This window comes from Bos javanicus, chromosome 17 (assembly GCF_032452875.1).
Source record: "Bos javanicus breed banteng chromosome 17, ARS-OSU_banteng_1.0, whole genome shotgun sequence".
NCBI lineage: Eukaryota > Metazoa > Chordata > Mammalia > Artiodactyla > Bovidae > Bos > Bos javanicus.
The window spans coordinates 54,277,231-54,303,459 of NC_083884.1; the positions used below are offsets into that span (position 1 = coordinate 54,277,231).

Below are 26,229 nucleotides of genomic sequence, written 5' to 3' on the forward strand. Positions count from 1 at the left end.
CTACCTCACACCCCAGGAGCAGAGTCCAAGCCTCAGACACCTGACCTGGGTCCTCCACTCTGTTCCCATTCCACAAGTTTCCTCTGAAAATCCCTGTCCCTTCCATGCAGGAAACAGACCCAGTGTCCCCGGGCATTTGAGACAGGTCTGAGAGTGGGAAGCCAGGACACAAAAGGCCTACTTCTTCGTTCTTAACAGTTATTCGAGTGTTTCTTCTCCCTTTAAATTGAGATGTAATCCACACACACAAAGTGCACAATTCACTGGCGTTTAGCATGTGCCGATGTTCACAGCCATCACTTCTAATGCAAAGGGGTTTTCATCACCCTAAGAAGAAACCCCGTCCTCAGTAGCCGTCACTCCCCACTCCCCCGTCCCCAGCCTCTGGCAGTCACTGGTCTGTTTTCTGTCTCTGGATTTGCCTATTCTGGATATTTTATGGAAATGGCATCGTATAGCCTGTCCTTTTCTGTTTGGCTTCTTTCACCTAGCAGCATCTTCAGGCTCATCTACAGTTGTGGTATCTGTCAGTGCTTTGTTCCCATGGCTTAATTCTATTTCATTGTATGGGTAGACCACACCTGGCCATCTCAGGCTTTGCCTTGGAAGTGACTTTTGCCCCAGAGAGGGTTGCCATTCATGGACCCTCTCATAGAAGCAGATGCTCTGTGCTCAGGGTTCCTGCCTTTCTTGGTCTTGTTTCCGGGCCTTGGTCTGCCTGGAATCACATGCATGGGTCAAAGTCTTAGCCACTCTGTGTGCACTAACCTTTTTAGTAGTCCTGGTGTTGAGGAGCCTCGTCCACAGGTTCCCTGGGAACCACTCTATGCTGTGTTCAGTGGGCAGGTGTGTTCACAAGGGCGAGTGCATATCTTCAGCCTGGTGGGTTTGCTACTGGGATGCCTGGATCCCAGGGGTCCAGCTTTGTGGAATTTCATGCCTCTCTTCTGTTGCCTGCCGACCATCCCTCTCCTGGTTTTGGTGAGGCCAGTCCCAGCCCTGGTCTGGAGGCTGCTGCCCCGTGGTGTTCTAGAGAAAGGCACCATTTGGGTGCCAGTGGTCAACTTGTAGTCTGGGTCAAGAGCTGTCTGGGACTCTGGCCAACTGTCCTTTGGCCAGCCCCTAAAGAATGGACCGGTTTGTTTGTGAGCAGACGGGTAGGTGTGGGAGAGCAAAGGAGAAAGAAGTCAAGCACACAACTTTCCAGGCAATTCCTGAAAGCCCGAGTCAGGCTGGGGTATTTCTAAAGGCTACAGAAACTCACTTGGCAGCTGTCCCCGCTCCCCCCGAGGGAATCTGGATCCTACTTCTCCGTGGATTGGGGTCCTGTCGTCATTCTGTTAGGAGCCCAGCTGCCCTCCCCCATCAGCAGGAGGTGGGAGGGAGGGTAATGGAGTGGAACCCCCAGCGCCATGCTGAGCTGCTGTGGAATATCGCGCCTACATCGAGATGAGCACGGCAGGGCCCCCTCCCCTAAGGCCCACTGTTCCCTGTCTCAGTGGGCATCCCATCTGGTTTCCTGAAGCAGGTGGATGGGCGGGGGGTTGAGGGGGAGAGGCCGGGGGTGGGGGTGGGGGGAATGGGGCGCAGGCTGGGCGGGAACCAGCAGCAGGCTGTTTAATCTGCTTTGATTTCTGGTCTTTGGAGAGGGCTTGGCTACAAGGCCCGATTGTTTATGTCTTAGGAGCCAAAGCAGACAAAAGATGCTGGGAAGAGAGCCCTGGAAGCCAGATAAAATGCCAGGGCTGCTCCTCGTCAGCTTGCTACAGCTTAATTTTTTATATCCCTGTGAGCTTTCTTAAGAAGGTTATGGCCATTTAAAAATAGTTTTTCGAGAGTTCGAAAACATGGATTTGCTTGGAAACCAAATGCCGGGGGCGGGACAGAGGAAACCATCAGTCTCTAAGCCCTGGGGTATGGGCTTGATTTAGAAAAATCATTTGCCTTTGTGGCCCAAGGTGGGGGACCTCCCCATAGACATCAGGGGAACCCCAATGTTCTCTTATGTTTAGGAAGCATGTCTGGCTCTCATGATTTGAATTTTTCTCGTCTGGATGAGAGGTGACCACCCTGCTGCCCATAAAGCAAGCATGAACAGGTGCAGGTGTTCTGGGACTGGGTTTTTCATTTCCTGACCATCTTTCCCCTCTCATTCTAAAGATAAGCAGAGGGGTGAAGAGCTAACCAAAGACTGGATGTGTCGCATGTTTATTATTTGAAGATAGCATCTCAACAACTCTCACTCCATATTTTTAAATTTTAACTCCAGTTGGCTTGATAAAGGATAGGAATGGTCCAATTGATCACTAAACTGCCGTCTCTCATATTTATCTTTCTTTCCCCCGCCCAATGGCTCTAGTGAAAACAGCCTTCTCAGGAAAGGTAATGAATGCCAACATGCCCCATTCCCTCTCAGCTAGCGAATCTATTTGGAAATTGCAGATAATTTATCCTTCCTCCCACCTTTCCCCTACCATTGGATTTTTTTTTTCCATTGACTTTTTTTTTTTTTTCCAGGAGAAAAACAATTTTTAAGACACTTCCACCCACCCTCATATTTTAGTTTCTCAAGTCCTTGAGACCTTGGGGTTCTAGATGCACCGAAACATCTTTGGTTCTGATCGCCTGAGGTCACTCAGCTCCAGGAGGAAGGGCTTAGGCCAGGTGCCACTCGAATGGACCTTTGGGAACTCAAACTGACCCCTTGAGACCCGCTGAGAGATTGATTACTCCCCTAGGCTGGGAGCATTGCATGCTTTCTGACTGCCTTGCCTTTCGATGATCAGCTCAATTTGGTGAGGCTCCGAATGTGTCAACAAGTAATGTTGAGCAATCGTGTGTTTAATGTTCCCAGGCATGTGGCTGAAACCTTTTGAAGGCGAAGGGTGGAAGGCGACAACCTGTTTGTAAGTCAATTCTTTGCAAATTTTGTTTCCTGCGGTGCTCTCTTGGAAAAAAAAAATTAAAAAAAAAACAAAAACAAAAACAAAAAATAATTCTTTCATCAGCATTTGTTTTCACCCAGCTGGTTTCCCTTGGGTTCAGCAACGATGAGGGGAGACTTATCCTCCTCTCCGGAACTACAAAACAATTTTTTTCTTAATCTAGAAAGATTCTCAGGTACCTTGGTGCCCATCAGGGCCAAGTGGCTCAGACGGTTTCCCAAATTTGAAAAGTCAAAAGCAACTTGAGAGTTTTATCAATCAAGTCAGGAGATGCGAGGGAGGGTCTGAGAAGAGGCAGACCTGCCTGTCCTCAACTTGCTTTGTAGGTTTTGATGATTTATTTCAAAATCTCTTGGCCCTTGTTCTGGAGTAGGGGTGGGGTGGGGCTGAGAACCACCTCCTCCCCAAACTCTTCACAGGAGGCCAGGACAGCCTCAGGCCCAAGAGCTTCTCTCCTTTTCAAACTCTGGAGGACACTGATCCAATGACTGTGAAAAACGATGAATACTCTCCCAGCAATAAAACTGGGGTTCTTGGGAAAGTAAGCTGGAGCCAAGGAAACCGCTAAATGATATTCCCAACTCCATGCATCTCCCCAGGAGCTCAAAAGCATGCGGCAGCCAGGATCTCATCCTAAAGCATACCATCCCCCAGAGGCAGGGAGATCAGATGGACCCAGGATGCAAATGGGAGAAGTGGGGACAGGGCCTTGCAGTCAGGAAACTGAGTCAGTGGGATCTGGGATGGATGGGAACTGAAACTGGGACTCTCAGAGAGCAGAGAGGGGGCCTTATCCAGGTAGACATCAAGAGAGGCAGGAAGACCGGATTTTAGGGATGATGGAGTAGATGGAGCATCTAGGTCTGCCTGTATTTGCCTTCCTCCCAGATGTAGAATCTCACCTGTTGGTTGTCAGCAAAGCAAGGTGGGAGAGTGCGCTTCCTTGACACCCAATTCCCTGAGTTCCTAGAGGACAGGAGAGGTGAGGAGGGGTCTCTGGCCGCCACACAGGTCCCTCAAGGCTGATGCATGCTCGGTGAGAGGGTCCAGGAGTGAATGTGGACATGTGGGAGCCATGAGTGGTCTCAGAGAAGAGGGCCCAGCTGTGGGAGACGGACCATCTCCCACCACCCTCGCCCTCTCGGGATGTAGTTTCTGGAAGGCTCCTCCATGCCAGGGCCATCAGTTTTATTGCTTCTTTCCCATCTCTTGCTGCCATCTCATCCGTATAGAGTCCGTGCTGCCAACCATTGGAATCCCCCTGGGGCCCCCGGCCTTTTCACAGCTCTGATGCACCAAACTCTCAGCACCTATACTTCCTCTCCTGTAAGAAACAGTCAAAAGGGGATCTCCAGCTGGACGCCTGCTCCAGACCCGGGGGGTGTGTCCTGCAGTGTTAGGACTGTCCCAGGTCACACGTGGGACTTGTGTCACAGGGAGTCCTCTGTGGAGCTAAGGCTGGCAGTGCCAGATGTCGTGGGGGAGGCGTAGGAGGTGGGCCCCTCTGAGGCCCCGCCCCTGATGGCATGAGAGGCCACACCCCCTCCATCCTCATTGGTCCGTCTGTTGTGGCCTCCTTCTCTTGAGTACAGGAGATACTTGACAGCCTGTCTACAAACGGGTAAGGTTTGGGGTTTGATTTCTGTTTTTCAAGGCGGGAAGGAGCGGTGGTAGAATCTATGCAAGGATTTTTGAGAATGGGCGAGGAGCCTGTGTCTGTGGTAGCTAGAATCAGGCAGGGGCTCGCAGCCGCAGGTACCCGCGCCCTCCGCCATCAGATCAGGGGACACCTCTGTTTCTCTGCATCTCACCGAAGCACAAAGTGGACCCTGTACAGCTTTCCCTGTGCAAAGCTCGAGGACCTTTGCAATGACGCTCTCACATAGGCCTCTTCCCCGCTCTTCCTCCTCATTCGTGCATGCTGGTATCTTGCCCCTTTCAGCGCTTCCCTCCAGCCCATACCCCCGCCCCCCCCTGCATTTTTCCTTCACACCATTTGTGCTCTTGCTAAGATGATGAAAATGACTCCCACTCCCAGGAACTCCCCCATACCCCATCCCAGTGCCCTTCTCTCCCGCCTTTCCCTTCTGCCCTCCAGAAGCTGACCTCTGCTCCTGGATCTCTGCTTTCAGGTGCAGCCCAAATTCCGTTACCCCTTCTACTATGAGATGTGCTGGTATGTCTTGGAGAGATACGTGTACTGTATGACCCAGCGGTCCTACCTCACTCAGGAATACCAGAGAGAATCAATGCTTATTGGTGAGTGAGCCTTGCTCGGCTGCCTCAACAGCTCAGCTGCAGCAGAAATAATTTTTTTTTTTTTAATTCTCAGCAGTATTGTTTTTTTTTTTTCCATCTCTAGGTCAGTATTTCTATTTATCTTTAAAGATTAATTTTTATTGGGGTACAGTTGCTTTTGATGTTGTGTTAGTTTCTACTGAATAGCAAAATGAACCAGCTATACGTATACATATATCCCCTCCCAGAAGTAATTTTTTTCAGTGGGGCTTTGGGAGTCCTGGGTTCCAGGAATTCTTCTGAGCCAGTGTTATCGGGCAGATTCCTAGAGACTCTTGAGGAGGGGCAGGGAAGTCATCCTTCTTAGCTTCCCACTTGAAATAGTCCTAAGTGAAGGAAATCATGACCTCCAACAGAGTCATCTTGGTGGCCCCCAGGTTTTACTGGTTGATTATACAGAGGCGGGGAGGGGCTAGTCCCCTGGCATGGTTACTGAGACAGGCTCCCCACCGAGCAAAGTTTCCTGATTCTATTTTTTTTAGTCCCTCCCTGGCCACCAACTGATTTTTTTTCTCCCTGCACTAGAGGTTAGATTTTTGTCTATATAGAAGCAGTCCTAAGAGATTCAACCAGTTCCCCAAAACCCAGGCCAGTTATAAGCCAGAGGGAGGAGTTGACCAGAGTTGGGGGTGCAAGCTTGGCAGAGCGGTGGGTGGTTTTGACAGAGGCAGGGAGAGAGCATTTATAGCTGCAGCTGCAACGCCCTGCCCAGCTGCTATTACTTAAAGGGACATCACACTCCCCCCACAAATGGCTCAGTCCTTGAATCTTGGCTCACAGGCACCCACCCTGAAGTTGTATGTAGCTTGTGACAGCCTCGAAGAGCGATCTGTAGGAAGAATATGCTTCTTCCCCTCAGCCTCTGAGCTGCTACAGTCGAGGATTTCTTCTGGATGCTAGAGTCACTGTGCTGCACTCACTGCATCTTTCTCATCATGGGATAGAAAAATGGGGTTGGCCGATCTCCTTTAGGGCCTGAACAATTTCTGCTGCGATTTACAAGATGTTTAGATTTGTTTTTTCCCTCTTACTAAACCTCTTCCTTCCTTCCCTTGACTACTGTCCTGACTTCCAGGGGTTTCAGGCCTGACATGTGATGGAGAACCAATGTTTCAGCTGGTGGGGGGGGGGGCGGGTCTTGATTGGGGAGCGCCTTTTGGAAATTCAGTTCTGTCTGGGGTTCTGGGGGGGTGGGTGGTTTCATCCCTGTTAGATGATTCAGGTGCTCAAAAATACCCAGACCTTAACAGGCTCCTCTTGGGGAGCTTCCAGCCTGGTAGCAGATGGGAAATGATCCTGAAGTAGTGTGATGACCTCTATGGTTGCAGTAGCTACATGTTCCCTTGGGGACCAGAGGTGGATTTCGTGGCAGTCCGCAGGACCAGGAAAGAGAGGGTCACCACTCTCACTTGGAAATTTAGGGCCATAGAAGAAAGTTCCTTATTCTGTTCCAGGCTTGAGAGGAAGTCTTATGGTAACGTTTGGGTCACTGGTACCCACGTTTCTCTTCAATTTTCTTGCCAGTTTCCCCCTACCAAAGAGAAGGGGGGATATTTGGGGGACACCTCATTTCTTGAGAGCTAATTGTGTGCCAGGAACAATGCTCTGTGATGCCTTATTTAATGCTCACTATGAGTGTTCAAGGGAAATATTTTGTGCCTAAATTTTTTAAAGAGCATTCTTGAGATATAGTTCACATATCATACAATTCACCCTTTTAAATATGTACCATTCGGTGATTTTTAATGTGTTCTCAGGGTTGTGCAGACACAAGCACGGTCAGTTTTTAGATCATTTTCATCATCCCCAAAGGCATTCTGTGCCCTTGAGCTACTATGTCCTTTCGGCCCAAGCCCATGACCTCAGCCCTAAGCAACCACGAATCTACTTTCTGTTTTTATGTAGTTTCTTCCTGTTCTGGACTTTGGATATGAATGGAATCGTTTAATATTTGCTCATTTTTGCTTTATTTTTTCCCATATTGAAAGATACAGTACCAGGTGTGTTCAGAGAGGTGAGGCAACCTGTCAGGATACACACAACTGGGGAAAAGCAGAGCTGTGTCTGGCTGATGGCAGTCTTTCTAGGGCCTGAGGGAGGCAGAGGCCATTAGAATGTCAGAAGGAGCTCAGTGTGCAGAGGAAAGGGAGGCACAGCAAGTGGGGCTTCCAGGGACTTCCAGCAGGGAGTTTGGGGTGTTCATCTCTTTCTTGTGACATTCTCCCTCCACGCCTCCTGCCCCGACCCCATTCTTAGATGCCCCAAGAAAGCCCAGCATAGACGGCTTCTCATCTGATTCCTGGCTGGAGATGGAGGAGGAGTCCTGTGAGCAGCAGCCCCAGGAGGAGAAGGAGGAAGAGGAGGAAGAAGAGGAAGAGGAGGAGGGTGCAGATAAGACCCCCAGAGCATCCACCGATGGCCCTGCCTCACCCACGAGCACCCCGTCCGAGGACCAGGAGGCCCCTGGGAAGAAGCCCAAAGCCCCTGCCATGCGGTTCCTCAAAAGGACTCTGTCAAACGAGTCAGAGGACAGCGTGAAGTCTGCCACGATGCCCACTGACTACCCCAAGACGCCCACCGGCTCTCCTGCCACTGAGGTCTCTGCCAAATGGACCCACCTCACCGAGTTTGAACTGAAGGGCCTGAAAGCTCTGGTGGAGAAACTTGAATCCCTCCCGGAGAACAAGAAGTGTGTCCCTGAGGGCATCGAGGACCCCCAGGCCCTCCTGGAGGGTGTGAAGGTGGGCAAAGGGGGTTGCCTTGGGCTGGGCAGCTAAGGAGGGTTGGGCAGGTCTTGTTCAACATACAGATTCTCGAGGGTAGCTCAGCTCCAGGGAGCTTGGGACAGACTGTCCTGGGGGGAACGTCCATGCTTGGAGAGGGACCTCGGGTCCAAACAAGCCCATCTGGGGTGTCCAAGTAGAGGCCACGATTGAGATCCCTGCAAGGGGATCTCATAGTGGAAGTTGGCTCTGCAGTTGACAATGATCTCTGTCTTAGGACATGTTGAGAATCCCAGCCATTGAGGACAGTAGGGTGTCACTACTTAGAGTGTACCAGTAGTGCTGTGGTTGGGCTTGGGGACAAACTCCTGACATCATGTTCAGGGAGACTTGCTGCCCTGGGCTGGCTTTTTTACCGCAGAGGATGCCTCTGTTTCATGTGAACAGGTTGTTCATCCTGGTTGTCCCCTAAGTGACCATCTCAGGTGGGCCACCAGGATTGAGAGGTCTTTAAGTAGAGCCTAATTATTATTAATTTTTAAATTTTAAATTAGAAGATAATTACTTTACAGCATTGTGATGGTTTCTGCCATACATCACCATGAATCGGTCATAGGTATACATATGTCCCCTCCCTCTTGAACCTTCCTCCCACCTCTCTCTCACCTCCCTCCCAGAGCCTAATTATTGAGCAAGCTCGTTGAGCACCAGCTGTGTTGGCCACAGGGGAATGAGAAGCAGGCAGGTAAAGAAATCAGGAGGAAATTCCCTGGTGGTCTCCAGGACTTGATGACTTCACCACTGTGGCATGGGTTCAGTCCTTGTTTGGGGAACTAAGATCCTGCAAGCTTAGCAGTGTGGCCAAAAAGAAATTGGGAGGCAGGGAATTGAGTGCCTGTGTGTACCCAGGTCAGGGGAGTAGGGTAAGGGGACATTCATTGGCCACATCAGGGCCAGGGCTCTGGGACAGTTATGTACAGGGAATTTGAGTTGGGCCTCAGAGATTACATAGAGTTCTTCAGATGAGGAAGGCTGTTCTAGGCAGACTACAAATATGAAGTGTATTTAAGAAATAGGAAATATACTGGGAGACCTTGTCTGGTAGTAATCATAACATTTGTTGAAAGCTTATGTGTGTGTGTGTGTGTTAGTTGCTCAGTCATGTCCTACTCTTTGCAACCCCATGGACTATAGCCCTCCAGGCTCCTCTGTCCATGGAATTCTCCAGGCAAGAATACTGGAGTGGGTCACCACTGCCTCCTCCAGGGGATCTTCCCAACAGAGGGATTGAACCCTGGTCTCCTGCATTGCAGGCAGTTTCTTTACCATCTGAGCCACCAAGAAAGCCCTGTTGAAAGCTTACTACCTGCCAGGTAGCAGGGCTTAGCAGGTGGTAGGTACCTGACAAGGAAGTTGACTCAGAGAGGTAAAATGACCTGTTTGCGGGGACAGCTCTGTCACCTATATCTGGACAGTAGGGTCAGGATGAAGCCTTCAGAGTGCCTGTGTGGATATCACTGTGTGGAACTGCCTCCTATCTCGGCATTGATAAGGTTTTTGGCTGTGAGGCCTCAGAGATATTTGGGCTTCCTTCTCCAATGTCTGATTCTCAAGTGAATCATCTGCCCACTGGAGTTGAAAACTGAATTCATGTCTCTTGTTTGATGGCTGCAAACTCAACCCAGGATTTGTTAATTAGTTCATTTGTACATTTGTTCACTTAGAAAACATTGTGTCAGATCCTGGGATATAGAAATATTAAGACTGTTCTGCTGCCTTTGAGGTGCTCAGCGATCAGGGGCTGAACTCTTGGGGTCTAGTGGAGGTGAGACCTGGGGCTGTGTCAGGTAGCTTAACAGGTGCCACCAGCAGAGGGAGCTGGTGTACAGGATCATTAATTCAGGTATGTCTCACTTTATATAGCAGGTTATTCCCTGCAGATGCTGTGAATTCAGATCTTATGACTCTGGGAAATTGCCAAGTAAAAGAACTTTGTGATGAATATCCCCACAAAGCATATCTTTACTTTCAAATAGGTCTTTTTAAAACTGATTCTTGACTGATTGGGAGGTTGCTTGACCTCTTGAGAGTTTCATGAAAGTACGCATATACACACAAAATTTTGCACGCAGTATCAGAGGGTTTTGGACTCCTGAACCTGCTCCTGAACCCCAGCTTAAGACCCTCTAATCTTGTGGAATGGAGTTTTAGATATTGGGTTTCCTAAAGGAAGCCTTAGAATTGTGCATTGTGGCTACTTTTCTCTTCTAAGGTCCTATAAAATGAAAGCAAGGTACTTTCATCAATAATAACATCACTAATAGCATTAGATTTCCAAAATGTTGTAAATGAGTTTAAAAAACACATGTTCATCTGAAAAGGAAGTGTTGTTGTGGAGCCTTTTTTACTTTGTTATGTCCATGTGCAGTGTTGCTAGTTCCTGGTTGGTCAGATTTCTTTCTAGGGATAGGATTCAGCCCCTTGTAGCCCTCACCTGTGCCCACCTGATGGCCCTCTGAGGCTAGATTCAGCCTTGGCCCCGTGGTAGTGTGAAGGAGGCCTAGGGTAGGAGCTTAGACAAATTTCAAGGAGCCCAGCCTCTTTCGTCCCCAACCCCCACCTTGGGGCTCAGTGGTAGCTCATGATGATGTGTGATAATGAGTGGATTTCAATTACTGTGTGCTCCTATAGGTCTTTTTCATATATAAATTCATTTAAACCTCCTAGCAATCCTCTGTGTTACTTTTGTTACCCCCATTTTACAGATGGGAAAATTGAGATACAGATTAGGTTAAGTGACTTGCTCAAGGCCACATGTACTGCTTGATGGGGAAGTCCATGCGCTTACCTCCTAGACCATGCTTTGTTTGGCTGCTGTAGAGAAACTGATTCTCTCTCTTAGAGGCCACTCTGAATTTAGGGAGAAGGTCTTAAGTTGACTATTAATGGCATTCTTTACAGAACAGGCAACACATTTATTTGGTCCTGGGACAAAAACTGTAAATTGGTAATCTTAGGACAAAATCTAGCCTCTAGGCATGGCATTTGACCTGTGCAGTGTTGAACATATTTTTGTAATTATTTGCCAACATTAACACCCCACTTCAGTACTCTTGCCTGGAAAATCCCATGGACGGAGGAGCCTGGTAGGCTGCAGTCCATGAGGTCGCTAAGAGTCAGACACGACTGAGCGACTTCTCTCTCACTTTTCACTTTCATGCTTTTGAGAAGGAAATGGCAACCCACTCCAGTATTCTTGCTTGGAGAATCCCAGGGATGGGGGAGCCTGGTGGTCTGCCGTCTATGGGGTCGCACAGAGTCGGACACGACTGAAGCGACTTAGCAGCAGCAGCAGCCAACATTAAAAAATCAGAAGAGTAAGTGAAAAAGAAAAAAAATCAAGAGTTATTTAAAATATCTTGGGTATCCTGGCTTATGTTTCTGACTGACTCTGAAAGTGAAAGTTAGTCACTCTTCGTGACCCTATTGACTGTAGCAGCAAGAAATGAGTAACAAATGATCTTATATACCCCAGTCCCCACCATTCCCTACTGCCTTCTGAATGTTGGCTTACCATTAGGCTCACCCATCTCTTTTTGGTATAATCTAGCCAACTTAGCTTATTTATTGACTTAATTTGTCTTCAGAGATATTTATAGTCTTGAGTCTTGTCTGAGGAAAGCCTTTTCAGGCTAAAGAGCTTATAAATTGGGTGGACAAGTCTCCTTAAAGCCCCAGGAAAATCAGAGCCTCTGTTCTCATCTCTGAGTATTGTGTGGCCTGCATGGGGGAAGTGGACCAATCACCTTTTCCAGAGTAGGGAGAGCTACTTCCTGGCTGTCTGGTCAGGCCATCAGCCCCTCCCCGTCCCTAGAGACCCAGAAGAGATTTTGAACCTAAGACTAGCTTCTAGAATGAGTGTGTTGTCACAGAGGGCGAACAGCTTCTTCCTGGCTGCTTGCTATAGGTCCTTTTGTTCTCTCCTCTCAGATGCTGGGGTTTCTTTTGCACTGGCTGAGAAATAAAAGTCAGCTCAGGAATGTGGGTTCCAGATAGAATTCTTAGCTGATGCCCCCTGCTCCCACTACTATTGAACGATTTGTGTTTCTCACCAGTGTTGGTTCCCCCTTGATGATTGATCAGTCATGATCTTTGACTTTTGTGGCAAAAAGATGATGTCTTTTCTTCTGTCTCTTTCTCTGAGGCCTCAGAGATGGCTGCTAATGGTGGCTCATGGTAACCAGACCCCCTGGGATTAGAGACACTCCCCAAAGTATTAATATTAATGTCAGTCTCCAGATGGCTAGGTTTTAGCTTTTATCAGAAATTCATTTTTTTTTCTTTCATTCATAATGTACATTTTTAAATTGTGGTAACATATATTTACCATTTTCATTATTGATTAATTATACTGACTAGATCACCAGCTTAGAATCAAGAAAGAAGATTTACGATTTTCACCATTTTAAAGTGTACAGTTTAGTGGTGTTAAGTACACTCACAGTATTGTGCAGCCACCACCTCTGTCTAGTTCAGAACTTTTTCATCACCTTAGGCAGAGCCTTATACCATCAGCAGTCAGGCTCTATTTCCCCCCTCACCCCAACCTGCGTTCTGTCTTTATGGACTTATTTATTCTGGATAGTTCACCTGTCTAAGAGTTGTAAGTGTAGGGAGTTCCCTGGTAGCCTGGTGGTTAGGATTTGAGACTTTCACTGCTGTTGCCTGGGTTTTCAGTCCCTGGTTGGGGAACTGAGATCCTGCAAGCTACGTTGCATGGCCAAGGGGAAAAAAGAAGTTTTGAGTATAATATTATAATCTTAAGTGATTGGTGTTTGTTTTTTTTTTTAATAAACATTACAGGTTACAGGATAGAAAATGTCTCCTTCCTCAGTTCTGACTTCCTGGAGAATAACTTCTGTTAGTCATCTGCTGAACATACTTTTGGAGCTTTTTCCCTCACATCCATGTATATAAACATATATATATATATATTTTTTTTAATTGGTTCATACTTGCTTTTTGTCCCTTTAAAGCTTCCTTTTTTGTGTCTGTTTCTTTTTAAAACTACTTACTTATTTTTGTTTGCGCCGGGTCTTCGTCACTACATGCAGGCCTTCTCTAGTTGCAGTGAGCAGGCCTTCTCATTGCGGTGGCTTCTCCTGTTGTAGAACATAGGCTCTGGGCTCACTGGCTTCAGTAGTTGCAGCACGTGGGCTCAGTGGTTGGGGCTCTGGGCTCCAGAGCACAGGCTCAGCAGTTGTGGCTCACAGGCCTAGTTACTCCAAGGCAGGTGGAATAGTCCCAGATCAGGAATTGAACCCCCGTGTCTTCTGCATTGGTTGGCGGATTCTTTACCACTGAGCCACCAGCGGAGCCTGACTCTCTTTTAAGACAGTCATTCTGCTAGGGTTGCAGGATGTTGGCCTGTGTGCAACGGGAAAATAGGAAATGGGGACATGAAACATGCCTTCCTTTGATTTCTGTTCTTAGCTGTTTGCTGTGTGGTCTTGAGCAAGTCAATCACCTTTCTGTTTACTTGTATGTCAATCTCAGATATTAGACTAAATGTGCTTTGTTCCTCCAGAGCCCAGATTCTGTGGTTCCTTGGCCATTCAGAAATGTGTAACTGATTGAAATCGGAATATCTTCACTGTAAAATAAGGATAGTAACAGGAACCTAGGGCACTGAATTATTGTGTGGGACAATGAGGTAATGAGCACCTAGCTCTCTTAGTAAGCCCTCGGAGAAAAATTAGCTATTCTTAGACAGCAGGCAAAGGAGAGGCAGACTGGCTCTGACCAGCTCCCGTCCCTTCCCATGCTCTTTCCCTGCCTTTCAGCGTCTCTATCCCTGCTTAAGGGTTAATGATTACCACCTGTATTAGTTTCCTAGCGCTGCTATAACAAAGTACCACAGACTGGCTCAAACAACAGAAATTGTCTCATGGTTCTGGGAGGTAGAAGTCTGAAATCAAAACTATGCTTACTCTGAAGCCTCTACGGGAGGATTTTTCCTCATCTCTTCCAGCTTTTCTTGGTTGCTGGCAATCCTTAGAGTTCCTGGGCTTGTAGCTACCTCACTCCAGTCTCTGCCACAGTTTTTACATTGGCAGTCTGTGTTTTCTGTGTTTCTGTGTGTCTTCTCTTCTCATAAGGACATCAGTCTGTAGATTAGGTCTCATTCTAATCCAGTATGACCCATTTTCCAATTAGGACATACTCTGAAGTTTTACATGCACCTGAATTTTGAGGGGCAAAGATTCCCTGAAGGTGGAAATGGCAACCCCCGCCTCCAGTATTCTTGCCTGGGAAATCCCAAGGACAGAAGAGCATGGAGAGCTACGGTCCACGGGGTCGCAGAGAGTCAGACATGGCTGACTTGAGTGTGTGTGTGTGTGTGCACACACACATGTGCTGTTCAATTCAGTGCAGTCTTTTTCCCTTTTCTTTCTTGGATTGGCAACCATTAATCAGTGGACGGACTAGTTCATAGTGAGATGGGAATTGGCCTGCATGCTGTCCTTCCTTAAAGAGTCCATACTTTCAACTAGAACTCAAGGAGAGAGCTTGAGGCTCCTGATGGGAGAGAAGGAGGGCATATGGGCATTACTCTAAATAGTTGTAAATGACTTGAAAATAACCAGATGCATTGCAAGCTTGTGAGGACTTGGGCCTAAGTGCGCAGTCACCACTGAGATAGGACATGGGAGAGTCTTCATTAGATATGTTTTTGCCAGGTGATTCTGCATCTGTCCTTGTTAATTAAGATAATACCAAGCTCTCTTTTACATGATTCTGTGCTCCTTTGGCTGCCAGAGTATCTGGCTAGGGGTGGAAACACCAGTGTACTGTGGATAACCATCTTTCTTATTACATGGAACTATGAGGGCCTCACAGAATTATGAGACTGATGGAGTTGTCAGGCCACATGGAATTGTGGGCCCCGCATGGCATTATGGGGCCTCGGAGTTATGCAACTGGTGGAATTGTGAGACTGCATGGAATTATGGGGCTGCATGGAATTATGGGGCCACATAAAACTGTGGGTCTGCATGGAATTGTGGGATTGCATAGAATTGTGGGTCTGTGTGGGATTATGGGACTGCATAGAATTATGGGGCTGCATGGAATTGTGGGTCTGCAAGGAATTATGGGGCTGCATGGAGTTATGGGACTGCACAGAATTATGGGGCTGCATAGAATTGTGGGGCAGAGTGGAATCAAGGAGCTGAAAGAGACAGTGAGGGGTGACTGCTTTCAGGTGTTACTGTTTTTATTTTTAAACACTAAAAAAGAGATCAATGGTATTGCTCTTTCATCAAAACCCAACTAGGAAACAATCCAAAATAAGAGTGCATCACCCAAACAGGTATAATCTTTTAAGACCAAAGGTTCTGGAATCGGGTTGACTCCCCTGCACCATCCATTAATCAGCTGACTGCTCTGGGGGAATGTAGTAAAATAGGGATAGAAGGAATCATGCCTCATCGAGTTTAGTGAGGTGACATATTTAAAAAGCCTTAGAACAGGGCCTTTAAGTACTCAGTGAGCTAGAGCTGAGCTCACTGATACCGTGGAGTGAGAGCAGGCTCATTAAGGGTCAATTGTGAGAGTGTGTGTGAAACTCATGACTGTAAAAGGAAGGTGTGTGCAGCTTTTCTCCCTGGGGTCATCAGGTCTGCCCCCGAGAACACACCTGCTTATCTAAGTTGCCCTTCCTGGGTCTTGCTCTTTTGTGAAACAGTGAGATGTAGAACCCAGACCTCCAACACTGTTGGCTTTTTAAAAGCCGTCATACCCTGCCTGCTTCAGAGGAGCCAGAAGGTGGGAAGCCAGTGGGGGGGCTACAGCTTGTTTTGTTCACCCTGAAGATGACCCAGAATATAGAAAACAGGGGACAACCAGATTCAGCCTGGTCAGGGGGTCAGGCCTCCAGTAGTCGCTGAGGCTCTTCTGCCTGGGGCTGCATGTTATACTGAGCCCTGGGTTTGGTATTTTGGATGAGCTGTGAACGGATAGAGCATTGATGCAGGGATAAATGAGACAGGCCTGTCACCTAAGCCATATGTATTCTGAGTCTGCTGCTGATACCACTTCAGGAGAATGAAGGAGAGCAGTGAGGGGCAGAAGATCTGAGTTCTAGACACCTGTGTACCCCTAGGCCTGAAAAATGGATATGTTGATCCATGCCACTTAGGGGCCCTTGGCTTAAAATTAGCTTCTTGGTCCCTGAATCACATTTTTATCCCCTCTAGTTGTGCAGCTAAATCAGCTTTTAAACTGTCGTTCCAACTAAATAAACTTAAAAAATTTTCCCCCCTATGCTTGCTGGTGCTGCTGCTAAGTTGCTTCAGTCATGTCCCACTCTGTGCGACCCCATAGACGGCAGCCCACCAGGCTCCCCCATTCCTGGGATTCTCCAGGCAAGTACACTGGAGTGGGTTGCCATTTCCTTCTCCAGTGCATGAAAGTGAAAAGTGAAAGTGAAGTCGCTCAGTCGTGTCCGACTCTTAGCGACCCCATGGACTGCAGCCTACCAGGCTCCTCCATCCATGGGATTTTCCAGGCAAGAGTACTGGAGTAGGGTGCCATTGCCTTCTCCGCCCCCTATGCTTAGATCTTGTTAAATGGATGAATTCTGCAAACAGAGAATGGGGACAGCATATCCCAACTGGAAATATGGCATAAGCCAGAAGAGATTGACTAACATTTGTTTCTGCTCCCAGATGGCATGAGTGGTAAAGAACTTGCCAATGCAGAAGACTTTGGCACAGTCCATAGGGTCACAAACAGTCAGAGACTTAGCATGCATGCACGCAACGTTTATTGAGCATTATCCACATGCCAAATACTTTCCATGCGTTATGATCCTGGCAAGGTGGAGACAGTTATTAATCCATTTCTTAGACAGGAACCCGAGTCTCAGTGAGATGTGGTGATTTGCCCAAATCATGTAGCTAATAAGCTTTTAATCATGATGTTTGTTGTTATTTAGTCTCCAAGTTGTGTCCGACTCCTTTTGCGACTCCATGGACAAGACAGGGCTCCTCTAACCCATCAGGCTCCTCTGTCCATGGAATTTTCCAGGCAACAATACTGGAGTGGGTTGCCATTTCCTTCCCCAGGGGAATCTTCCCTACTCAGGGATCGAATCCGAGTCTCATGCATTGGCAGGCAGATTCTTTATCACTGAGCCACCAGGGAAGCTCCCTTTAATTGTGATGCACTATGACATCATATGGTGTGTTCGTTTCCTGTGGGCTGCCATAACAAATGACCACAAACTTGGTGATTAAAACAATAGAAATTGATTCTCTAACAGTTCCAGAGGCTAAAAGTCAGAAATCGAGGTGTGCTCCCTGGGAAGGCTCTGGGGAGGATCCTTCCTTGCTCTTCCAGATTCTGGTATTGCCTGGAGTTCTTTAGCTTGTGGTTGTGTCCTTCCCGTCTCTGCCTCTGTCTTCCCATGGCCTTCTCCTTTATGTCTCTGTTCAAATCTCTCCTTTCTCTTATTTTTAAAACAATTTTATTTATTTTTTGCTGTGCTGGGTTTTTGTTGCTGTGTGGACTATTCTCTAATTGTGGCAAGCAGGGACTACTCTTCGTTGTGGTGCACAGGCTTCTCATTGCAGTTGCTTCTCTTGTTGCGAAGCACAAGCGCTAGGGTACATGGTCTTCAGTAGTTGTGGCTCCAGGCTCCAGAGCACAGGCTCAGTAGTTGTGGCACATGGGCTTAGTTGCTCCGAGGCATGTGGGATAGTCCCAGATCAGGAACCAAACCCGAGACTCCTGCATTGACAGGTGGATTCTTTACCACTGAGCCATCAGGGAATCCCCCCTCCTTTCTTTGATAAAGACATCAGTCACTGGATGTAGGGTCTACCCTATTCAAAATTACTTTTTGAGACCCCTTAACTAATTACATCTGCTAAGACCCTTTTTCCAAGTAAGGTCACATTCACAGGTACCAGGAATTAGGACTTGAACATATCTTTATTTATTTATTTTTGTCCACACTTCGGGGCTTATGCAGTTCCGTGACCCAGGGGTTGAACCTGGGCCCTTGGCAGTGAAAGCACAGAGTCCTAACCACTGGACCACCAGGGAATTCCCTGAACATATCTTCTTGAGAGATGCAGTTCAACACAGTACAGATGGGTTTTTATAGGCAGGCACAAGAAGAACTAAAGAGCCTCTTGATGAAAGTGAAAGAGGAGAGTGAAAAAGTTGGCTTAAAGCTCAACATTCAGAAAACTAAGATCATGGCATCCGGTCCCATCACTTCATGGCAAATAGATGGGAAACAGTTTCAGACTTTATTTTTTTGGGCTCCAAAATCACTGCAGATGGTGATTGCAGCCATGAAATTAAAAGATGCTTATTCCTTGGCAGGAAAGTTATGACCAACTTAGACAGCATATTAAAAAGCAGAGACATTACTTTGCCAACAAAGGTCCATCTAGTCAAGGTTATGGTTTTTGCAATAGTCATGTATGGATGTGAAGTTGGACTATAAAGAAAGCTGAGCACTAAAGAATTGATGCTTTTGAACTGTGGTGTTGGAGAAGACTGTTGGGAGTCCCTTGGACTGCAAGGAGATCCAAGCAGTCCATCCTAAAGGAGATCAGTCCTGGGTGTTCATTGGAAGGACTGATGTTGAAGCTGAAACTCCAATACTTGGCCACCTGATGCAAAGAGCTGACTCATTTGAAAAGACCCTGATGCTGGGAAAGATTAAAGGCAGGAGGAGAATAGGATGACAGAGGATGAGATGGTTGGATGGCATCACCGACTCAATGGACATGAGTTTGGATAGGCTCTGGGAGTTGGTGATGGACAGGGAGGCCTGGCGTGCTGCAGTTCATGGGGTCGCAAAGAGTCAAGACACGACTGAGCGACTGAACTGAACAAGATGGTTGGGCTGGGGTGGAGGGAGGGATCTTGGGAGACCCAAGGTGCATTGATGCCTGCTTACAGGGGTCCTTACCTGTGGCCAGGAGGGACCCCTGAGACTGCCGAGTTCCCCAACAGCAGCCTGAGCTACTCCATGCCGTGTTGCTCTCCCTCTACAGGCCTGTGGTTAGGGCTTCTTTCCTGATGCTTGCCTCTGCTTTACTGTCACAGTGTTGGTATTTTTAGTCACAGTTATAGATGCAGTTTCTAATTATTAATGCCACATTCTGGGGAGCATGGGGCCTGAATCCATTGTTGACTAATTAAGCTTTTCGAGAGAAGTTGGCATCAGGAAGAGCGGAAGCCCAGCTTATCCATTGTCTGTGGTTATCTTGTTAGGTCAAAAGCAGGGCAGTTTCTAGCAGAAAGGGCCTGGTGACCCCAGTCTTTCTCTTTCTAGAAACCCGGCCCTGTGGCTTCCTACTAAAAGGCTTGTATGGTATAACCCAAGAGTGCTGGGCTGGTGCAGGCACCCAGGCCTCCTCGTCTCTGCTTCTAAGAGCCCCAGGGAGTGTATAAATTCTGGCAGAGCCCAGGGAAGCCAGTGACATGATTCCCTTCAGCACAATTTATTTCTCAGAGAGAAAATGTCCAATTAGAATAATCTCCTCTTCCTGCAGCCTGTCACATACAAATGAAAACACAATACTTCCCTGAGGGACAGAGCCCAGAGCGCCCCCTGGTGGCCACTGACAGCCACATGTGGAGACGTATCGCTTCCTTCAGGAAGTGTGTGAGATCCCCGACTGAGGGATACTTGGGGAGGTGTCTATTAATTTTAATTATTATTTATAATTATGTCTTAATTATTAATAATACTTATGACTTCAGTAATAGATTTTTGTAACCAGACATTCCTCTAAAGAGGCCTGCCTCACTTGAATGCTTGTGAGTCACTGACTCCAGCTCTGATAGTGAAATGACAGGAAATCTTGAGACAGTTCAGAAGGAAACTCAAACCAAACCAAGGCAACTATTTTCAATCATACGCAGAGTAGTCTTTGTAAACTGGTCATCCCGTGGCCCAAGCCAGCCCACAGATATATTTGGCTCACAAGTGTTGTTTGTTTTTTATTTTTTTTTAAATTTTCAGTCAGTTGCCAACATTTGAAATTGGAAAGATTTCAAATAAAACTCTGGATCTTTGGTTTCTTCTGAAAATCAGAGATCTAGTGGGGCTTTCATTCCCACAGGAGGTTAGTAGGTTGAAATTAGAAAGCATCTGCTATCTTTAAATAGGGCATGTGATCTCTAGTTTGCCACAGGTGACCACACCACTCTCTGTCTTTCTGGTCCATTTATATTTTTCACTTTACCTGATTGGTTCCTGGAGGCATTTGAGTTTGTCATGCCTAGCCTAGAGTTAAAGGTTGGGATGGGGGGTGGGGGCAGAAAGTCCTGTGGAAGTCCTCTGCCCCGCCCCCTCCCAACCACATGGCCAGATATCTGTACATGTATTCATAACCATATAAGCTTTGGTTACACATGCACTATCTTCCTGAAAAGCTCTTTTTGTGTTAATGATTTTGGGGGGTGGGCAGGAAACATTTTTAGAAAAAACAAACTGATGTATTGTGGAGGAGGGTGTGAAATTCATATGGGTTAGTATGAACCATGAAATGTCAGCAAAACTTCATGGTTGTGCAGGCCCAATTTGGTCATGGAAGCCTCTTCTGTGATATGGGGGGGCACAGACCTCTTCTGTGATTTGGGGGAGCTGTTTGAGATGCTTTGTAAAGGCATTAGTAGTCAAATTAATTCTCTCTCTTCTTGGCAAAGAACAGGTGACTGTGATTCATTTCTGTATTTGCGAGTTGAATGGTAACTCTAAGCCAAGATTTTCTCCTAGGTGTCTTTTTAATAATGGGGTAGGATCAGCTGGAGAGGTTGCTGCCATGATCTCCTGAGGCTTTACCTCCCAGTGTTACTCTTTAGGCTTGTCATCAGATGGACCAGGTCAATGCCGGCTTCTGCCCACCTCTCAGCTCTGTGACCTTGAACTATATCAGTGAACCTCTCAAGTTTAGTTTCTGCTTTTGTGAAACAGGGAGAATCAGTCCTACCCCACAGGTAGAATTTTTTTTTTTCTTTTTTGGCCGCGCTTGCTAGGTCTTTATTGCAGCGTGCAGGTTTCTCTAGTTGTGGCCTGTGGGCCTCGTTGCCCCACGGCGTGTGAGATCTTAGTTCACAGACCAGGGATTGAACCCATATCCCCTGCATAGAAGGTGGATTCTTTACCACTGGACCACCAGGGAAGTCTCCCAGTTGAGATCATTTTAACGTTTAGGGCAAGCACTCAACAAATGTTCCTAAGAATGGTAGTAAAATTACCTCCAGCTTTGTAGCCTCCTATCAGGGTGCAGACATCGCTGCTCCACCCCAGGGCCACACGTTAGGAAGCTGTGGCTTACCCGAGATCCCACAGGTTGTCCTAGATCTTCTGACTCTAAAACTAGTGTCGTCCCAGGCATAACAGCAAAAGTTTAACTGGAGAGGTAGTATGTGCCCAACTTGTACTTTCTAGAAGGTCTTGAATCCATTCCTTTATTTATTAATGGCTGTGCTGGGTCTTTGTCGCTGCAGGGAGCCTTTGTCTAGTTGCCGCGAGAGAGTGCTGCTCTTTGTTGTGGTACGTGGACTTCTCAGTGTGGAGGCTTCCTTGTTGTGGAGCATGGGCTCTAGGCATGCCTCAGGCTCAGCAGTTGTGGTTCGCCAGCTTAGTTACTCCTCAACATGTGGAATCTTCCCCAACCAGGGATCGAACCCATGTTCCCTGCATTGGCAGGCAGATTTCCAACGACTGGACCACCATTCAGGGAAGTCCTGGATCCATTCCTTAGGGAGGGACTGCTTTGCCCCACTTCTTCCTCCCCAGTTAAAAATAGATAAAAATATTTTAAAATATAATAGTTAAAAATATTGTTGTTTAGTTGCAAAGTAGTGTCTGCACTGTTTTGCAGCCCCGTGGACTGTAGCCCACCAGGCTCCTCTGTCCATGGCATTTCCTAGGCAAGAATACTGGAGTGGGTTGCCATGTCCTCCTCCAGGGGATCTTTCTGACCCAGGCATTGAACCCGAGTCCCTTGCTTTGGCGAGTGGATTCTTCACCCCTCAGCCAGTGGTAAAATATACATAACATAAAATTTTAACCATGTTTAAGCATTCAGTTCAGTGACATTAAGTACATTTCCATTGTTGTGCAACCATCACCATCCATAGCCAGAGCTTTTTGATCTTCCTGAACTTAAAACTCTATATCCAGAAAAAAAATTAAAGTAAGAAAATCCCCTCCATATCCATTAAACAGTAACTCCCCACTTGTCCCCTCCCCCCACCCATGGCTACCAGCTTTCTACTTTACGCTTTTATGAATTTACTGCTTTAGGCACCTCATATTAGTGGCTTCATGTGGTTCTTGTCCTTTTGTGTTTGGCTTATTTCACTGAGCGTAACGTCGTTCAAGTTTATCATTGTTATAGCATGTGACAGAATTCCCTTCCTTTTTCAGGCTGTATAATATTCCATGGGTTGTGTGTTATCCATTTATCCATCCGTGGACACTTGGGTTGTTCCTGCTGTTTGGCTGTTGTGAACAGTGTTACTGTGAACATGGTTCCATTCCCTTTTCAGAGACGGGCTGAATGATGCCAAGGTTAAAGAGCCAAGGTCATCAAGAGCCTCCAGCCCTTCCTGGCTGAGTGCTAGTCAACAGTTCCCTTCCCCCCTTGAGCCCTGCCCTTCTCATCTGCCCTGTGGAAATGGTCGTTCATCCCACAGGGTGGCCAAGAGGATTGGATGAGAGTGTGGACATGCGATGTTTATTATGGTGCCCGCTGCGGAGCAAGACCTCAGGGCCTCTTACTCCCATCCTTTCATTCAACACAATGTGAGGTGCCTGCCCTCCTGATGTGTACATTCTCTCAACCTGGCTGCTTCCACCTACTCCTAGAGGTGGACCAAGGTGGGGAGAGGGCTGTGGAAATGGCCCATTCGGATGCAACTTCTGAGGGGTGCAGTGTCTGTGAAAGCCATAATTTAAAAAATGAAGCTGATAAAAAGTTGATTTGCTTTTTATCATCACCGGGAATTGGCAGTTCTAAACAACGTCAGTGGAAATTCCCTGGCAATCCAGTGGTTAGGACTCTGCACTTCCATTGCTGGGGTCACGGGTTCTTTATCCTTGATTGGGGAACTAAGATTTGGTGGTGCATCCAAAAAACCCCAAAACAAACAAACAAAAAACAATGTTAGTGATCAGATACTCCCTCCTCCAGGCACGATCGCTGCCACTGCCCCAGCTTTTGGTTGCCTCTGATGCTCCATGTGAAGTCCATACCGAAGATGAATCGTGTCTGCTTGTTTCCCTTCTGTTGTATTATTTTTTAAATATGCTGCATAGGTGTTAGCAAAATTGGCAGCCTAAGAATCCTGTTTTCCTTTATTGTAACTGTTACTACTGTCTTATTAGCATTTTTAAAATGATTATTTTCTCATCGCTATTGTTTTAAAATTATTTTAAAATTGTTTTAGAAGTGTAATTGTTGATTTGTGTTTTAGAACAGTTTTAGATTTTCAGAAAAATTCTGCACATAATACAGAGTTTCCACATACCCTACACCCTATTTCCCCAAGTTACTAACATCCTACCTTAATATGGTGCATTTGTTACTTCTAATGAAACATTATTGATACATTGTTGTTAAGTGTATAATTTATTCACTTTTCCTCAGTTTTTCCTTGTGTGCTTTCTCTCACCCCTTGGCTGTGATAGTCTCTCAGAGTTTGCTTGTGTGTGTCAACCTTGACAGATTTGAGGTCAGACATTCAGCAGAAAGTCCCTCTTTGGGGATTTGTGGCTTCATTTTTTTAAGATATTTACTGGAGGCTTCCCGTAGGTTAGTCATTGTGTAAGGCTGGGGGATATCGCAGTGAACCAAGACATTTTATAAAAACAGCGTTTATAAATCATTGACGTTGACTGTTGGACTTGGAGAAAGTTGTACGTGCTGAGAATTGAACCCGGAGCCCAAGCCCCTGACCTCGCTGTTGGCCTCCTTCCGTGGGAAGAGGAGGGAGTTATTCAGGCGTGTTTGAGGTAATAAAGCACAGTTTGAAAAATCAGGCAACCAATTGAAAATTAAAGCAGGAAAATCAGGAGAATAAATTAGAAGTGAATTGGATTCTTTCTGGTGAAGACTAGGGAAAGTGAGTTAAAATCATCTTCACCTACATTTATCTTCTGAGCTCTTTTGCACTTCCTGTTAAGTGCTGCTATGCAACTTACTCTGTCCTTGGACGTCTCTGCAGGAGTGTTTTTTGTGCAATCCAAAAATTAGTGGTTGGGGTCAGAATAAACCAGTAACAGTTCCCTGTCCATCCCTCAACACTTTCTTATGGTATGGTGCGGATTCAGCCCCAAATCCCATGTGGATGCATCCCATGACATGGTCATGGGGCAGGAAGTCTGGTGCCGGAGAGCAGGGTTCAAGGCTCTGCCCTCTTGGTCTGGATGGCATCCAAGTCCTTTGAGCATTTCTGAATCTTGGTTGCCTTACTGGATAGGGATAATTCAGCGGAGTGACATCTTACACCTTGATGAGGTTCTGCAGTTGGCTGCACACAACACCAAAAGCTGCTAAAGTCAGGATTACCCTGTAAAGCATTGAAACCACCTACAAAGGAGTGACCATGAAGTGCCACGAGGGAGACCCACACAAAGTCCGGCTGTGTCCATCACAGCCCATTTTTTTCTGCCATCATTTGTCCAGTTGACTGAGTACTTATGTTTAGGGACCTTGATGCAAAAAACAAAGACATGTCTTTACACACCAGGATGAGAGGACCTAGGGCGTACTTGCTGACTGGTGAAAAACCAGAGTCAGGGCTCATCGGTGAGACCTCATGTTTGCTTTGTTTGTTTCTCTGAGGACATAGTTGAATTCTTGTACATTAGAGGATTTATTAGACCGCTGCCCAGCAAGCACCTCCCAGAGGACGGTGTAAGGGTTAAAGGAGGCTGGGTCCATGAGAGTCTTTGGTGCTCTGGACAAATGTTTGTTGTCGTATGGTCAGTGAGCAATATGTTCGTGGAAGTCTCAGGGAGGTGGGTGATTTGCTTTTTAAAAACTTTTTTGGAGAAGGGGATGTTTTGTGTTTTACGGAGCCTGGGGAACCCTGGCAACTTGGTTTCTATTGAGCATGTGAGTATTGGTGGAGTCAGGGGGCAGGCAGTGAAGCTGCAGAGAACTTTGTCTTTTGCTGGGTAAGGGCCAGCCTCCACTCCCTTCAGAGACATCTCCTGTACCCTGGGCTAATATGGCTCCTTTGCTTGACTACAGAATGTCCTGAAGGAGCACGCGGAGGACGACCCCAGTCTGGCCATCACTGGGGTCCCCGTAGTCACTTGGCCAAAGAAGACTCCAAAGGTAAGACACAGATCACCCACAGCTGGGAGACCGTATCCACTGCTTTTTCACATCTCCTGTAAGATGAATGTCGGCAGCTTTTCAGGGGGAACTCCAGGGAGAGGCCTCCGAGTCCATATGAATGGTGCTGGTGATTTTTTTTCCTTGCAAGTTTTTGTTTTTCCAAGGGGGATCATTTCCCCTTGCTGTGGAAACTGCAGGCAGTGCCCCTTTGTGGTCACGCAGAAAACTGCAGGGAAATGATACCTCACCTTTGCCTGTCACTAGGTGATCTTTCTTCTTTTCCTCCCCTCTCTCCTTGCTTCTCTATCTCCGTCCTTCCTTTGTCCTCCAGCTGCTTCATGGGCTGTTTTCTCCTTTTTTAAAAAAATTTTTATGTATTTGACTGTGTCTGTTTTAGTTGAGGCACGTGGAATCTTTAGTTGCAGCATGTAGTATCTTGTTCCCTCACCAGGGACCAAACCCAGGCCCCCTGCATTGGGAGCAGAGTCTTAGCCACTAGACCACAGTGAAATCCCTGTTTCACCACAGGAAATCTGTTTTCTCCTCTTTTCAAAGTTAAATTTTTTCCTCTTTCTAAATGGATCCTTGGGAATTCCCTGGAAGTCCAGTGGGTAGGACTCTGTGCTTCCACTGCAAGGGACACAGGTTCAATCCCTGGTCAGAGAATTAATATCCTGCATGCCTTGCAGTGTGACCAAAAAACAAAAACCATAGGAAGGGTTGATGCTTACCATGAAAAATCTAATCAAACAGGAATGGACAAGGATGCTGAGAAGAGTAGTAGTACTGTCACTGAGAACTTAGTCCTCTACATGCCCTGTTTTATTTAGACTCCCACAATCCAGTGAATAGACTTATGATTTGTTTTACCAATGGGGA

General features: G+C 46.9%; 1 protein-coding gene across 10 annotated transcripts in view; it reads left to right on the forward strand.

The window, feature by feature from the left end:
* KDM2B (lysine demethylase 2B) overlaps positions 1-26,229 on the forward strand; it is a 119,111-nt gene that overhangs the window by 49,062 nt on the left and 43,820 nt on the right. For all 10 annotated transcript variants that reach the window (XM_061384759.1, XM_061384757.1, XM_061384760.1 and 7 more), the window contains 3 exons: positions 5,078-5,204; positions 7,500-7,984; positions 25,261-25,347. In XM_061384759.1, the coding sequence (XP_061240743.1) occupies positions 5,078-5,204; positions 7,500-7,984; positions 25,261-25,347 (699 nt within the window). The remainder of the gene's footprint in view (positions 1-5,077; positions 5,205-7,499; positions 7,985-25,260; positions 25,348-26,229) is intronic.